Source organism: Polyodon spathula, unplaced genomic scaffold (genome assembly GCF_017654505.1).
Source record: "Polyodon spathula isolate WHYD16114869_AA unplaced genomic scaffold, ASM1765450v1 scaffolds_2528, whole genome shotgun sequence".
NCBI classification, from domain to species: Eukaryota; Metazoa; Chordata; class Actinopteri; order Acipenseriformes; family Polyodontidae; genus Polyodon; species Polyodon spathula.
In genome coordinates, this window is record NW_024473998.1 from 770 (window position 1) to 15858 (window position 15089).

At 37.5% G+C, this 15089-nt stretch overlaps 1 protein-coding gene across 1 annotated transcript; it reads left to right on the forward strand.

The window, feature by feature from the left end:
• Window positions 1–246: 246 nt before the first annotated feature.
• LOC121310792 (ammonium transporter 2-like) lies at window positions 247–4633 on the forward strand (the record flags this gene model as incomplete). Its single annotated transcript, XM_041243718.1, is given in 7 exon segments — window positions 247–333; window positions 1683–1795; window positions 1797–1948; window positions 3255–3354; window positions 3687–3881; window positions 4183–4321; window positions 4554–4633. Coding segments are annotated over 7 exon segments (866 nt in total), but the record flags the coding sequence as incomplete, so codon positions are not given.
• Window positions 4634–15089: the final 10456 nt, after the last annotated feature.

Here is a 15089-nt window from a genome sequence, read left to right on the forward strand (position 1 = left end):
GTTGAGGTGAAAAAGCCAATACATTACTGCAGATGTTTGTCGAATCATCTTAAGCATCGCAAAATGTATTTTAAAACTTTGGCACACCTGCCAATGATGTGAGTCCAAAAAGAAAAAAAACTTTACGAAATCTGCAAACACTAGTAGTGCCGCCACTTCCAAATGCAATATCACCTGTCAGCTTTTACAAAAACAAATGCTTCTTAGGGTATTTCATCCTTTTTTTTTTTTTTTTTTATAAAACAGTTTTTAAATTTGGATTTACATTCGCTGAACTTGGAAAGACCTGGATCCAATACTGCAAATTTATATTAAAAAACATAGCAAACACCTGTAAGTATAGCAATTATTATACAAAACTATATGTTTGCAATACATACAGCAAACGTATTGTTTTATCAATAACAATAAGTTAGTGTTTAATCAACTCATGGTTCCATATCAGTACTATAACTGCTTCAGAGACCTTGAAGGAAGCTACTTGGGTTTGATTTGTTCAACCAATGCACAGTGGTTTTAAAAATAATAATAATAATAAATATATATAACACTTTACAGTCCCAGGGAGTCCAAATCTAAATTAAGTTCGATTTTCCACAATATAAAATATGGAATATAAAATTTTCCTTTGACATTTATAAGCGTATGCTGTTTTGTATGTATGTTGATAGCAAACAATATCAATGTAAATATCAATGGCTCATGACCTGCTAAAAAACATTTTTTCTAAATCACTATAATAAATTATATATATACACACAAAAATAAAAATAAAATAGGAATAGCCTAAAGCAATTTGGGACAGCTGGGAGTTTTTCAGGCAAAAAATGAAGGCTTATGTGTCATCCTGTACCAATACTGTGTCTTCCCTGAAGAGCCACTGTTGAGATTAATCTTGCTGATCGCTTTGGTGCAGAACTGTTTAAGGAGTTTGTTTATAAGATGTAGAAATAATACAAAATAAATGCATAAATAATACATGATAAAGAATAAACAATGTACTGCATTTCAGTAGACATCCAACAGTAGAGTAGATTAATTGAATTTTATTAAATGTTGTCAGGAATTTTTTTTAAATTTATTTTTCATCTGTTTTTCAAGTTAGTCCAGGGTTAGTTAACACTTTAAAATAATCTTGTTTTTGGTGAATTAATGTTAGGGTTTAAGATGAGTAAATATGCAGTGCATCATGCATTAATGATTACTAATATATTATATATATATATATATATATATATATATATATATATATTATAATATATATATATATATATATGATATTATATTAATATATCCCCTTTAATTACAGGGAATCATACATTGATTAATACAGTATGAAAACACATTTCAGTTACTGACGCTTCATTAGTGTTACCCAAGAAAATGACTGAAAGTGGTGAGATTTCATCCTGAAATCCCCCTTCATGCCTCTTAAGGGAAATGCAGCCCGAACAGTAAAGAGTGTGCAAAACATTACTCTTAATGGAGCAGAACTTCACATAATGACCTGCCACACAGTACGTAAGCCGTGCTGCTCTCAAGAGACCAGGTTCCTAGTAATATCATTTTTACACCTAGATAGATAAATGTTTAGGATGTTCTGTGTTTTAGTGATACCATATAAATCTAGTTTATTTTGCCAGCATGTAAATTGAATCACTTTTTTTGTCTCTTTTTCTTAGTTATCACTCTGATGGCTTATTGGCTCCATGGGTATGCTTTTGCATTTGGAGAGGGCAGTGACTTCATTGGCACCAAGTACTTCTTCACCTTGGGTAGCCCCAACCTCTGTCACTTTTTTTTTTAATTACGCCCAATGTGCTGTGGCTACGACTGCTGCATTGAGAGCTGTTATTGAGAGGACAGAGCCCATAGGCTACCTCATATCCAGCCATGTATTCCCAAACTGTGGTCCGCGGCCCAAAGATCTGCCGAGACACAGCCCCGGGTGGGCCACAGGACCAATGACATTCTGTGTACTTTTTTGTATTAATAGCAAAAAGCAGGCACCAGCGTTAGTTGTAACTATAAAAATAAAGTGTAGCAAGGGAGTATTGGCGGACTGTCAATCAAAGCAGAAATTCACAAACAAAGCTAACAGATTGCCTACCTGTAGAGCGAGAGCTCTGATAGCAGCACAAAGGAATATCCACTAGTGTCCTGGAGGCATCAGGTGATTTTTAATGGTTAGGTTTAGAGTCAGGTATTGGGTTAGAGTTAAGTTTTAGAGCAGGGGTTGCTTAAGATTAGGGTTGGGGTTGGGTTAGGGTCAGGGTAGGTTGAATTCATAGAGTTACGGAGCTCTGAAAGTGAAAGGTGGGAGTGCTTGGCAAATGCCCTGGAATCATCTGAAGCCCTCAGGACACTTTCTTGGGGATATTCCTTCACACTGCGCTCTGACAATAGGGCAGTGTTTAAGGTCATGTGATCACTCTGCTGGCAGATGTAAAAAGTGTGTTCAGTATTAATAAAATTACAGTATGTCAAATCCGCTACCAAAGAATACGTTTTGCAAAGTATAAAGAACAAAAAAGGCAGCTACAGGAGTTTGAATGCATTTGTACCGTGGGCTCAGTTTTGAGGTGCTGAAATGTTTTTTTTTTTCCTTTCGTAGAAACGTTTTCATACTTTTGTAATTGATAACATTAATTTAAAAATTCAACTGATGTCTATGATGAATACGTTTTTGTGACTAATTAGCTATTAACATTTAAAATATTGAGTACTTTGATGTATGTTTCAATATTAACCAAATCAAGTATATTAATCAAAAGACAGGTGGGCCTCAGGTAAAAAAAAAAAAGTTTGGCAACCCCTGGTCTGTGTTATTACAACCCAGTTAAACACAGTGGTTAACATTCAGTTCAAATGAAGTGGCACTGCAGTTCTTCGAATTTAATCGTGGCTTTACAATTGAAAGTGAAATTAAATGTCTCTTATATTGGACAGTTTCTCTTTTGTTTTCTAGGGTTTGTGTATCAAAATGCTTCTCACTGGCTCTGGGATGTGCATGGCTTTTTCAATCCACTATTACCAGTTCAGGTCTAAGACTACTATATATATATAGTAAACCATGTTAATGAAAGTGTTGAAAACAATAATGGATAATATAAATAACAGATGTGCTTGTACTATAAAACATGTCTTACAATCCATGTATAAAGTAGCTAATCAGTTTATTTTAAATTATTACATTGTGGCGTAAAATATCATATAGGAGACAATACTAGAAGTCCTTTTGTGTTTCCTCCGAGCTTGACCACACTCTATTCCCCTCCCCAGGATTGTGGTGGCAGCAGGGTGGTGTTCTTAGTTGGTGGTACTGTGGCTTTGGTAGCCTGTTATATCATAGGAGCATGAATTAATCGATGGACTCCCACGTTTAAACAGCGAGAGTACAACCTGCCTGTGAGTTAGCCAGACTTGTTACTGCTAGAGTTCAAGGCATCGCATGACACTTGCATCCTATATATCAGCAATTTCTTTGTTTTAAAACAAGTTTACTCTTATCTGCAAGTGCATCCATAGTCACTGCTTTGCTTCTGTCAACACTTAAAATAAAACAGCATATATTGTTGTACAGGGTTTTGATTCTTTTTCTTGTTTGTGCGTGTCAGCTTGCAGCATTGGGAGCCTCTATGTAGATGATTGGGTTTATTAGGTTTATCATTGGGGCCTGTTACCAGATAACTGCCCCAGGGGAGGGTCGGCTAGCAGCTCTCTGCGTCCTGAACATTCTGTTGGCAGGAGCATCCTCTGGACGATATGGGCTCATCTTACAATGTCTGCTAAAGAGCTACTACAACGTGGATTGTTTCATCAACACCACAATCGCTGGCCTGGTGTGTATGTGCACTTACTCCCTGGCCACCAGTGTGTCAGTAATTTTGTGTTTCTAGTGCTGCATAATGGTCCCTTAAAAGCACTGTGATGCTTACTGTCATGTACATATTTTTGTGCAGAACATAGATGCACAATGCATGCTGATTGACATAAAAAACATAACTGACTGCACAAGAACACTGTTTTTATTAATATTATTGAACCCATCACATCCCAACAGAAAATTGCTAGTACTATTGTTTTTTACATGTGTTACTGTAAAAGAGTATTGTGTTTGTGGACTAGGAAGGGGAGGAGGTCAATTCTGGCCTTTCAATAAAACATCTCTTTGCTTGTTAGGTATCCGTGTGTGCAGAGGCCAATAGCTACATCCCTCGAATTTCAGTAATGTGTGGAGCCACCTCATCATTTTTCTATTTCATAATGGACTGGTTAGTATTGAGAAATAAGATTGATGATCCACTGCATGTCATTTCAAGTAAGTTTTCCTTATTGATTATCTACAATACATTAAAATAGGGGAGGTGTCCTTTGATTTAGAAATCCCAAAACCACTTTGCCACATTTATTTGTCTGAATGTAATTTATCCATTTTATCCATTGAAATAAGCCCTATCTACCAAATACAGGCTGGTGTCTGTGATTCCTTTCAGTGTGCAGAGGAAGTCTGTCTTTATGGTGTAATGTCTCCCACTCACATTTTCTTTCAGTTTACCTGGGGAGTGGAGTCTCGGGCTTGATTTTCGCAGGTTTCTTTTCAGCACAGGGCACTTTAGGTGGCACAGACAAGGTATGTTACACCAAAATTGGCACAGTAGGTACCAGATTATTGCCGGCAGACTAACAGGAGTAACACCAGCAGAGTAACTAGAGTAAAGTCAACAAAAAAAGGCTATTGCTGTATTATAAAAGCTTTTTAATTAAACAAATGTCAAGTGGGTTTCCTGTCAAACACTGATGTTTTTGTTGAAGATTATTAGAAAGAACTTGCTGGCTGTAGTGGTTCTGTTTTCATGTACGGTTGCTATAATGCACCCTGTTTTCTATGTAATGAAATATGTTAAAGTTTTACGTATCCCACAGTTCATGGAAAAACAAGGTAAGTGCACTGAGGGGCAAAGAGTACATAAACAAATGCACAAAAGATTGGTCTTGTTGATGTGGTGTTGTTGCTGTTGTAAAAATCCCTGCATTTTAAGATGACAGTTGATAGTCAGTTGATAGTATTTATCAGGGGCAGGAAAACAAAGCGACAATTTTGAATTATGCATGTATATGTGTGTGTGTGTGTGTGTGTGTGTGTGTGTGTGTGTGTGTGTGTGTGTGTGTGTGTGTGTATATATATATATATCTCTCCACCAAGAGGGAGATTGTGTATTTCTAAATTTTAAAAAAAGTAAAGTAATAAAGCACTTTGAAATAAAATAAGGTATTAATCATCATTTTAAACATGTGACAGCATTTGCAAGGAAGGAATATATTTTCTTTGTGTCTGTCATTGCTTGGGTAATCGTTGATTTTATACTTTTTTTTCAGCTTGTGTTTTGAGTACTCTAAACCCATTCCTTGTCTTTACAGGTGTCGATAAATTCAGACATGATAAGAGACATCCACTTTAAAAAAGAAGAGTGCAATCAAGCAAGCCTCATTGATAAAGAACACTCAGGAATTTATGGGCTGGTTTCACAAACTCTGATTAGCACTAACTAACTACTTAATGTTATCTTAGGTAAGTAGTCCAAGGTCAGTGCACATTTAGGTTTGTGAAACCAGTCTAATATGCATGGAAAGTCAGTAAATGTTAATTTAGGAGCACATATCTTCAATATCCTCATGTAAACTCTACTTCTTTCTTCAGCATTGATAGAGATTTTTCACATCTGTTCTAATGATACTGGTTATTTCTCAAGATTCAGATCTACATGTTCAAAATGTAGATACTCTGGTGCACATACAGTAACTGGTTATTTTACCAACAATAGCAAAATTGTAAACATGTTTCAGAATATTTTCAAAAACATTAAGAATTTTCTGTACATACCTGTTCTCACCATTCTCAGCAAACCCTAGCCTTATATAGCAGATGTGTTTTTCAGTCCAGTCATTTGAGTTTTCCCTGAAGAAAAGACTGATGCAGAAACCATTCTTATTAATAATGATTGCTTTCTTTTCAGGATGTGTCTTGCAAATGCCTGTAGAATTGAACACAACACAATGGGATACTGCAAATGCAGAGCAAGAATTGTTGTGTTTACTGGAAATTGATCCCTAGAAACTACTTTATTGTATTGTTCAACCTCCATTGTGCTGAGCAATTTCTCAGAAAATTACATTTGTGCTTGCCTGCATTTATTGCCAGTTTAGTTTTTTAGTAGACAATTTATTATGTCCTGCTGTATCTCTCAATGGTGTTGGTGCACATGTCCTTTTAATGAAAAGCAAATTACAATTATTTGTAATTATGACAGAAATATGAGTTCTGGTGATAAATCTTCCTCCCGACCTGTGAGGGCGCTAAAGAACGGGAGGAGAAGTATCTGGAAGGGCTGGCCTGAGTTTGTTTCCGGGACCGTAAAGTGGGTCAGCCTGGAAAGAAGCGAGACTCTGTTGTAAGACCGTATTGATTTGAAAGGTAAACGAGAGGTAGCTGCAAGCAGTAAAGCAGCTGCAACCGTTTACCTAGATAGCATGTGGGATTACATATAGGGGCCAGGGTAACGCTGATTTTTTCCTTCGTTTGGGTTAACGCTAGGAGAGAAGGACTGAGAGAGAAGCTCTCAGAAAATACGAGAAACAAGTGTTTGTTACATGTTATGTGTTATTTCTGTCTGTCTGTAATTGTCTGTCTTTATCGCACCACTAGACAGTTAAAGCACACCTCCGGAGCTGTCGCCACGTAAAGCACTATCCGGAGCACCACTGCACAGAGCACCTGCACGTTTGGATTCACCCAGGACTGGTGACCGTGCCTTTGTTTTCTGTTCAGGACTGTGTTGTGTTATTCACGCTCCCCGCGCTTTACACATTGTTGTGTACTGCCGGGGATTTATTATTTGACGGTCGCCAGACCTGGAAACAGCACAATAAACACTTATTCACTGAATTACCGTTGTCTGCCTGTCACTCCTGCACCGCATCACCGCTACACCTGTTCCCCTTACCAACCACTTTGCCACAGTAATCCATACATTATTTCATGCATAGGGATTTTTTACGTACCCCAGCAGAAGAAGGTTGTTCCATAGGTGGTCAGGACTACAGTTTGAACACTTACTGTCAAACAGGTTCAGAGGAGAATTGATGACTAGTTACAATGATATGTACATGGGTACAGATTGATTAACAGTTGTCTGTTAACAGGTGTCTGATACAGTGAGGTTTTGAGGTACATGGATCGAATCATTGTCTAGTATAGTGGGGTTCACACTGAGGGATTGTCAGGTCTCAGTTACACTGAGGAATATTGTATGTCCTGCTGGTTATTGTCGACATTACAAGTTGTCAGCAAGTTTATTGAAAGAGTATAAATTGAATTTCTGTCCTAACTGGTATTTAATAATTAAAGAATTAGCTGATATGATGGGAAACTGTTGGCTGTAACTATAAATAAAAAAATTCTCCTGTATATATATGGCCTTGCCAGCCCTATCACAAATTACTGTCAGAAGCCTAATTGGGGGCAGCTGGTTGTGTGCATACAGTCCGGTCAGTCAGTCCCCCATTAGCAATGGAAAGTGCTTATGTGCAGTAATTGCCTACTCGATTGGTACCAGCCAGTATTGATGCTGGAATAAGTAGCTATGCGTTGAGTACTTTTGATGTAATCAAATACCCTTTTCACACGGTCTGTATAATGTGGAGGGATAACATTCAAAATCTGATTATCAGTGAAGTGAATGCCATCACATGTTTTCAATACATTGAATGTGCATTATTTAGATAGTGTAAATTGGATAAAAATAGAATGTGGCATCAGACTGAAAGAAACACTGCGTACAGCAATGTAGTAAAAGAAAGTGATTTAATAAGTCTTAATGTTTATTAGACACTAAAATGATATCTGAAAGGACAGCTACATATAATATAGATACATGTTCTGCTGTAAAGTTCTTACACTGCATTGCTCTGAGATATTTTTGTGCTGCATGCGATGCAGGTTTGTTAAACGTTTCTTACACAGGCAGCTGCTTCCTCAGTCAGATCAAATTAGGTTATTAAAATTAACACTCAGTCTTGGAGCATGTAAGCTTAGATTAAACATAATTGAAGGAGACAGCTTTACTCTCACTTCTGGCTATAGCAGTATTTCTAGTTCTCTAAAATCGTCAGTATGATTCTAATAATATTTGTGCTTTATATTTGGAGTAGCCTGGTGGCCACATGTTGCATTATCTTAAAATGCCAATGTTTCTCTTAAAACAAAACTAAAATTCACATTTTCTGCAGGCCCCTTTGTCACATACAAAAAATATTAGCTTGATTAGGACTCCCATTGGAGTGTGAGTTGGTTGGAGGAAGGTTTATGGATGAGTTGCTAGTTTTGTATAAGCAGAAAATAGATTAGGAATTTTCTGGATCAATAACTTCTGAAATACCAATTGTACTGTGATTGCAGAAACAAACTATATGGTTCTGCTAGACCAAACTGCTGCCCTCGAGTCAGCTAAAACTTGTATTGCAAAACCTAAAAGGTGGAAAGAGACATTATTATTGTTGTTATCCTCTATTCTAGTAGGGGACTTATGGGGTAAGCATTAATACAACCTTGCATTTTAACTGTAATATTACTTTGTACCACAGTACAAAAAATTGGTCTTACAATAAAAACAAAAAACAATTATTCCTATTTGCTTTATTGACCACAAACAATACAGCTGTGAAGCAAATAAACACAGAAACAGATGTAATTACACTTCCAATGCTGCAGATGGAATATACTTAACAAAATGCCTGCCTGCACATGTGAAACATCCCAACTCTCTAAATCATGGAATATTGTATTTATTATATAGATTTATCTTCCAATAATGTGGTTGACAGTTAGGTAAATTGGTAGGTTAGGTTGAGGAGGACTAAAACGGAGCAGAGAAATCCAGAATCCAAAATCCAAAATCCAAAATCCAGTCACTTATTCTCTAGTCACAGACACGCATTGCAAGTGTTCATGACTATTCAACTATAAGTTTTTTTTTTTTTTTTTTTTTTTTTTTTATTATTAAAAAATCTAGACTTATGGTGAAGTTGTTTTCCATCAGGCAATTCCCATGCAGGCTTCAATTAGCTGTCCTGGCATTTCTATGATCCATTCAGTGTACAGTATGTAAAGAACTATGACTGCAATTAGATAGTGCTGGTGGTTGTCACAAAGAATTGTTGGTGGTTATGTGCAAAATGACCATTATGTGAGTTTAGAGTATTGTTGGCTAGCGTTATATATTGACAAATGCTGTTTTCAGACAACATAATTGGTAAATGGGTAATGTGTTTCTGACTGCTCTACAGCTACACCTTGTAAGATTTAATAGGTTTGTTTTATTTCTCAAAAATAATAATTCCAGTCCTCTTGATGTGATTTTTAAAAAAAAAAAAGTTTAATTCTGACACAAAAGAAAATTCAATGATACACAGTATAGAACGTAAACACATATGAACTGCATGGACACATCTTCAAAAATATACAATACTGTAGGTTTAACCCTGCAGGACTCTATCGATCGAAAAACCTTCAAATACCTGTTTGGATTATGAGAAAGAATGTCAGTGAGAGAGAGAGTACCTAAATACAGAAATACAGTGGTTTAAATACAATACAAAACCAGCCTCCCTCCTTGTGGTCGCCCAGCTGAAGTATTTGAAGATCGAGCCGGCCCGGGCTTGAAACTTGTACCTGTGATCGTAATCAGTATTTTAATTAGCTACATACATAATCAAGGGCACTCAGCCCAAGATACCATAAAATAAACCAGTTTGGTATCTTGTCTATGAGATAGAAGCAGGCACCAACCCCAAAAGGGTCTTTTGAGCTACGAAGGAGGCAGATCTTATCCTGTTTCTTAATAGACAGGGCCATTTGCTGGTGGGTGAGACTACAGGGGTTCTGCATTTTATGACATCTAAAGAGAATTGTAAAATTGTACAAGTTTTAAAATCTTACAACCTTATATAATTAAGGAGCATGTTAATAAATGTAACCTGAAACTCTCCTAATAACATTAAACACTGCCCTCACTGCATTCCTCCATGCGCAATGCTGAATCATCACAAACTTCAAGTGCAGGAGACAACCCTAGTTCGTCATTTAAACCACCAGGCTTCACAGTTTTAAGATACATGTGACAAAAAAAAAAAATCTCTTAGATTCACATTGTAAAAGTCTTTGCTCAAGATTACCACTCCTATAGACCTGTGGTATTCTTTCAGTAGCACAAAATCTGAGACGGGATAATTAGCACATTGAAGAAGCAGTATGCAAAACTGCTGAGAGCAGTGGATATTATGATCAAATCTGTTGTGAGTAGCAATTGCATGCAATTTAGCAAGTCCCCCCTGCAGCTTTCAATGGAATCAGCTCCTTGCTTTCTGCCCTGATTGAGCACATTGAGCACTTTGTATCCAACCTCAATTTAAAAAAATAAAGAAATAAAACCAATAATAAAAATGAATAATAACAGTAAGAACAGCAAGAACAACCCATGTCACCTCAGTGTGCCTTCTCTAAAACACAGTAACAAAAAACAAACAAAAAAATAGCACTGGGAGAAATATCTATTAAAACAAAAGTTATTTTCCCAGGCCTGAGTTTCAGGTCACACAATGATAATAATATCTTAATTTTCATATAGTGCCATTCATAGTGGACCACCATCGGAGTCAATACATTACAACAGCAAGGCTGTGAACTGTGCATTATAAGATCGCAGTTAATGTTATCCTGATTTTTTGTTTTTTACTTTTTTTTTTTTTTTTTTTTTTTGTTTTTTTTTTTTTGTTACTTTGTTATTATTTACACTGTCAGACTAGCCTCAGTATGCGTAGGTTGGTCTTTCTTAATACGACATCGTAAGATAAAATATTCTGGTTTTGGACGCTTACAATAACGCCGTCGGTGACATGAAAGGTATGTCTTGTCGACTCCAATGTCGGTCGACACGCTTCGTCGGTAAGTTTTCCCTAACTAAATTTAGACTTAACTAAGGAATTAAAACAACATATTACGACAAATTTCTTGGTGGTCCTTACCTCTATAGTCTGAACACATACAGTAAAAGTAAAGCCCAGAAGCTTAGAACCAACTGACAAATTTTTGAGCCTCCGTCAGGAACACCGACGTTTTCTACCGTTTTTACAGAGAAAGTCGACCATGTGGTCGCACCATTGTCATTGACAGGGGAGTTGTACCCAGATTCTGTTTGCATGGTGTAAACACAGCCCCCATAAGATTGAATAAAGACGTTCCAGGGGGATCAGTTATTATGGTTACACTCTGGTGTACCAGCTGAAACTAAGCTATATTGTGGGAGAGCTTTAAGCTTTTTAAAAAGTCACTTGGTCTTGTTCCCATTCACTTCCATCATAATCTGGCAATATTAAGTGAAGTAATATTAATTAGAAAAATGCTGGTGTTGTAATGCTATTCCAATAGTAATCTGTACACTAGAAGTAGTGTGTTACAGGTTTAATATAAAACCAGATTTCTCCACCTTGGAAATGATCGAGGCAGAAAGTAATAAACACAATGAAAATGCTACCAGAAGCTAAGTGACAAGGGAGTGTTGATTGCAAAGAGGCAATTAACAGACTGCCGAGCAGGAACTTCATTAACGTTCTTCTAATGGTTAGATGTGAGTTATTTCGCCAAGCTTGTGCTCTAAACATGTCTTGTTAGGTTTATATGTGCCGAGGGAAGCCAAACCCACCGTTAATTGCCCTCATAAATTTGCCGCTGAGCTAGTAGCCCTACCTGGTTCTTCTGTGTCACAGCAGCCTTGGTTGTAGTCCACGTGCACCTGTAAAATACAGTTGATCGAGATTTACAAAAAGGAGAGCATTGTTCCAAACTTATGGGCTAGGAGGCATAGTCAGCCCTCTACGCAATTTGTCAATATTGAGCTGATTTATGACGTGCGCAGAATTGCTCATACTTCAGACAAACAGCTTTAATTGAACTGCTATAGCATTTTTATTATTTTGTTCTGAGAGGTTTTGGGCTCTCTTGCTCCCATATTGATCTATTACCATTTCCCTCTTATTCTGCCTTTACCTGGCTTTGCGCTCTTCCGGAGAAGTGCCGGGACTCAACAGCCTCCCTCATTCCACTCAAGTCATGTGACAATGTGACCTTTCAACTCCGCTAGCCCCACCTACTCTAACACAGAGACGGCCAATAACAAGTGCTGAGCGAGAGTCCGATCGCACCCAAATACAAGCAGACAAGATTCCCTCAAGGCTCTCCATCACACAAAGTGAACTCAACACACAGAGCTGCCAGCTACCCAGCCTCCAATTAACAGCTGACTATGTGTCTTCCCTTGCTGACAGGAAGCCAATAGCTGATAAATATACAGTATATATGCAAATCACTCAGATCAGTGGAAAACGGGTATTGACAGAGATACGGTTGTCCCAAAAGGCATTCATCTTAAGCTTCTCCTTTCTTGCTTGATGCATTATATGTCTGTCATGAGGGGATAATGGTAATAATGGAGTAGAAGTGAATTAACTGACCTTCATTTTCAAAGGTCCAATGGGAACATGGGGCATTCAGAGCAGAAAATGGGAGGCTCTTTTTTACACAGAGAATTGTGAAGGACTGGAATCAACTCCCCAGTAATGTTGCTGAAGCTGACACCATGGGATCCTTCAAAAAGCTGCTTGATGAGATTCTTGCTGATCAATAAGCTACTAGCTGATAAATATACAGTATATATGCAAATGATAATTGCATCTTTCCCATGATTAAACTATGCATTTACAAGCGTTTGCCATTATTATTAATATGCCAATTCAAAATCTGACAGGCATAGGGGGGAGTTTAATATTTATTAAATAAACGTTTATTTAAATGGCCCCTATTCAGAAATCTATAACTTATTTGCCCAGAACTGAATCAGACCCAATATATAAACTTGAAACACGCACACACGCCTGGAGTTTGTGCAACGATTTTCATTTTATCACGTGCTTGATAATTGCATCTTTCCCTGATTAAACTATGCAATTTACAAGCGTTTGCCATTATTATAATAGGCCAATTAAAATCTGACAGGTATAGGGGGAGTTAATATTTTTAAATACACGTTTATTTAAATTCCCTATGCGAAATCTATAACTATTTGCCCAAACTGCAATCAACCCAATAGATAAACTTGAACACGCACACACGCCTGGAGTTTTGTGCCACGATTTTCATTTTATCCGTGCTGAATTATCTGACCAGGGGATCAATGCTTGAATGAATGACTCTTCACTCAGTTGTTGCTCTTCAGCACCTTTTCGCCTATGAGCCTGCTGTTGTTTACATATTACAATATTCATAAGCTGCCCCCCCCCCCCCGGCTCCTCAGCTGTTTGAACAAACAACAAAGTTAACTGTGATCCAACACAACTGTAAGAGAAAGAGTCATACTTATTGTTTAAATTCATGGTGTAACTCGCACATATGTACAATTTATTCTGCAGCAGTTACACTCTACTTAATGGTGTAATACACGTTGCATCCAAAATATAGCGTGCAAAAAGATTGACTCATTGAGTACATTGTAACTATGCATAATAACCCTGTAATTATGTGCAAGTATCATGTATTTACTAAGTAACTACTATGGAAACAGTTCCTATATGGTAGGGACAGTCCTGATTTCCTTGCACATGTCCCGCTTCCCGATGCATAGGAAGAAAGTCCCGATATTTACACATAGAAAAAAAATAATTTACTGTGCGCAGTAGAGTTAGTGAAACCCACACGCTGTGCTCATCGTGCGGCTGACACATCTGCTCATCAATAACTTACCGGTATACAAAGGGAAGAACGCTTCATTGTGTCTGTGTTTACCGTCATGCTGGTCATGTGGTGTTGATGGATACGTCTATTATTATATGATATTGTGTTTTTTCTTTCATTCCATTGTTACTGTCAATCTATGAGTTTGTTTGGAAATCTGTCTAGGACTGAACAGACTTCCTCATTCCATTGAAATCATGTGACAAAATCCCCCCCCCCCCCCCGGTATATAGAGTAGGTTAGGCCAGCGGAGTTGAAAGGTCAAAGCTGAAAAGCAAAATCACCTACAGACATAAAAAAAAGGACGATTTGAGTAACGGCAATAAGAAAATGGACTGTTTAGTTTATCAAAACAGCATTTTGAAAAGTCCCTTTTAATCATGTTGTTTTATATCTAGTTATGACAGATTTTGATTTTGGGGAAAAGTCAAGCAAACATATGAAGCTAATATTTCAAAGTGGCATTTTTCTGCTTGCACTATGCCAGGTGACAGGCTGGGTTAGTTGGTATGCACCTGTAGCCTTTAATCTGGCTGGGCCTTGATCCGACAGTCGCTTGACTGTCACTTGGCAGTAACACATCCTTGGATCAGCCTGGGCCCCAATAATAAGGAAATATAAATGCATCAGGCAGCCAGACTGACAATGGAGCAGACCGATTCCAGCGGCACAGCAACATGCCCTTGAAATGAGAAATGATCTCGGGAAGAAAATTAAGAGCCTAAACACCTCAATTCAGAACGTAATAATCGACAGAAATGTGTTCTCTTCGAAAGCACGCTGACTCGCTCTCTCTCTCTCGCTCTCTCTCTCTGGGAGCAAAGGGAAGGTTTTTTCGTTTATTGTTCCAACTAGTTTCAATTCATATTAGTATTTTAACATTCATATTTACTGAAATATTAGGTTCTATGCACTGCTAATGAGTTCCTAAATTAGTGAATAATTTTATTAAATAATAAAACAGAGTTAGATATTGATGAAATTGTTATTGGGATTATCTAGAAAGTTTAATGAAAAGCACAGTTTGGTAAAATGTCATATAAATAGCGTATTTGTGAATTCCAGTAAATTGCTTTGTATTGTAGTGGGAAATATATTTAAACTAACTTTAGCGTCAAGCATCCTCCTACTGTCTCTTCTGTCTGCCTTATTGTTTTTACTAGTAGTGGGGGTGTCGCCCCCCCCCCCCCCCCCCCCCCCGGTCCTGCATGCAGGTACAGTATGAACAAGTGAGCGTCTTTTTATG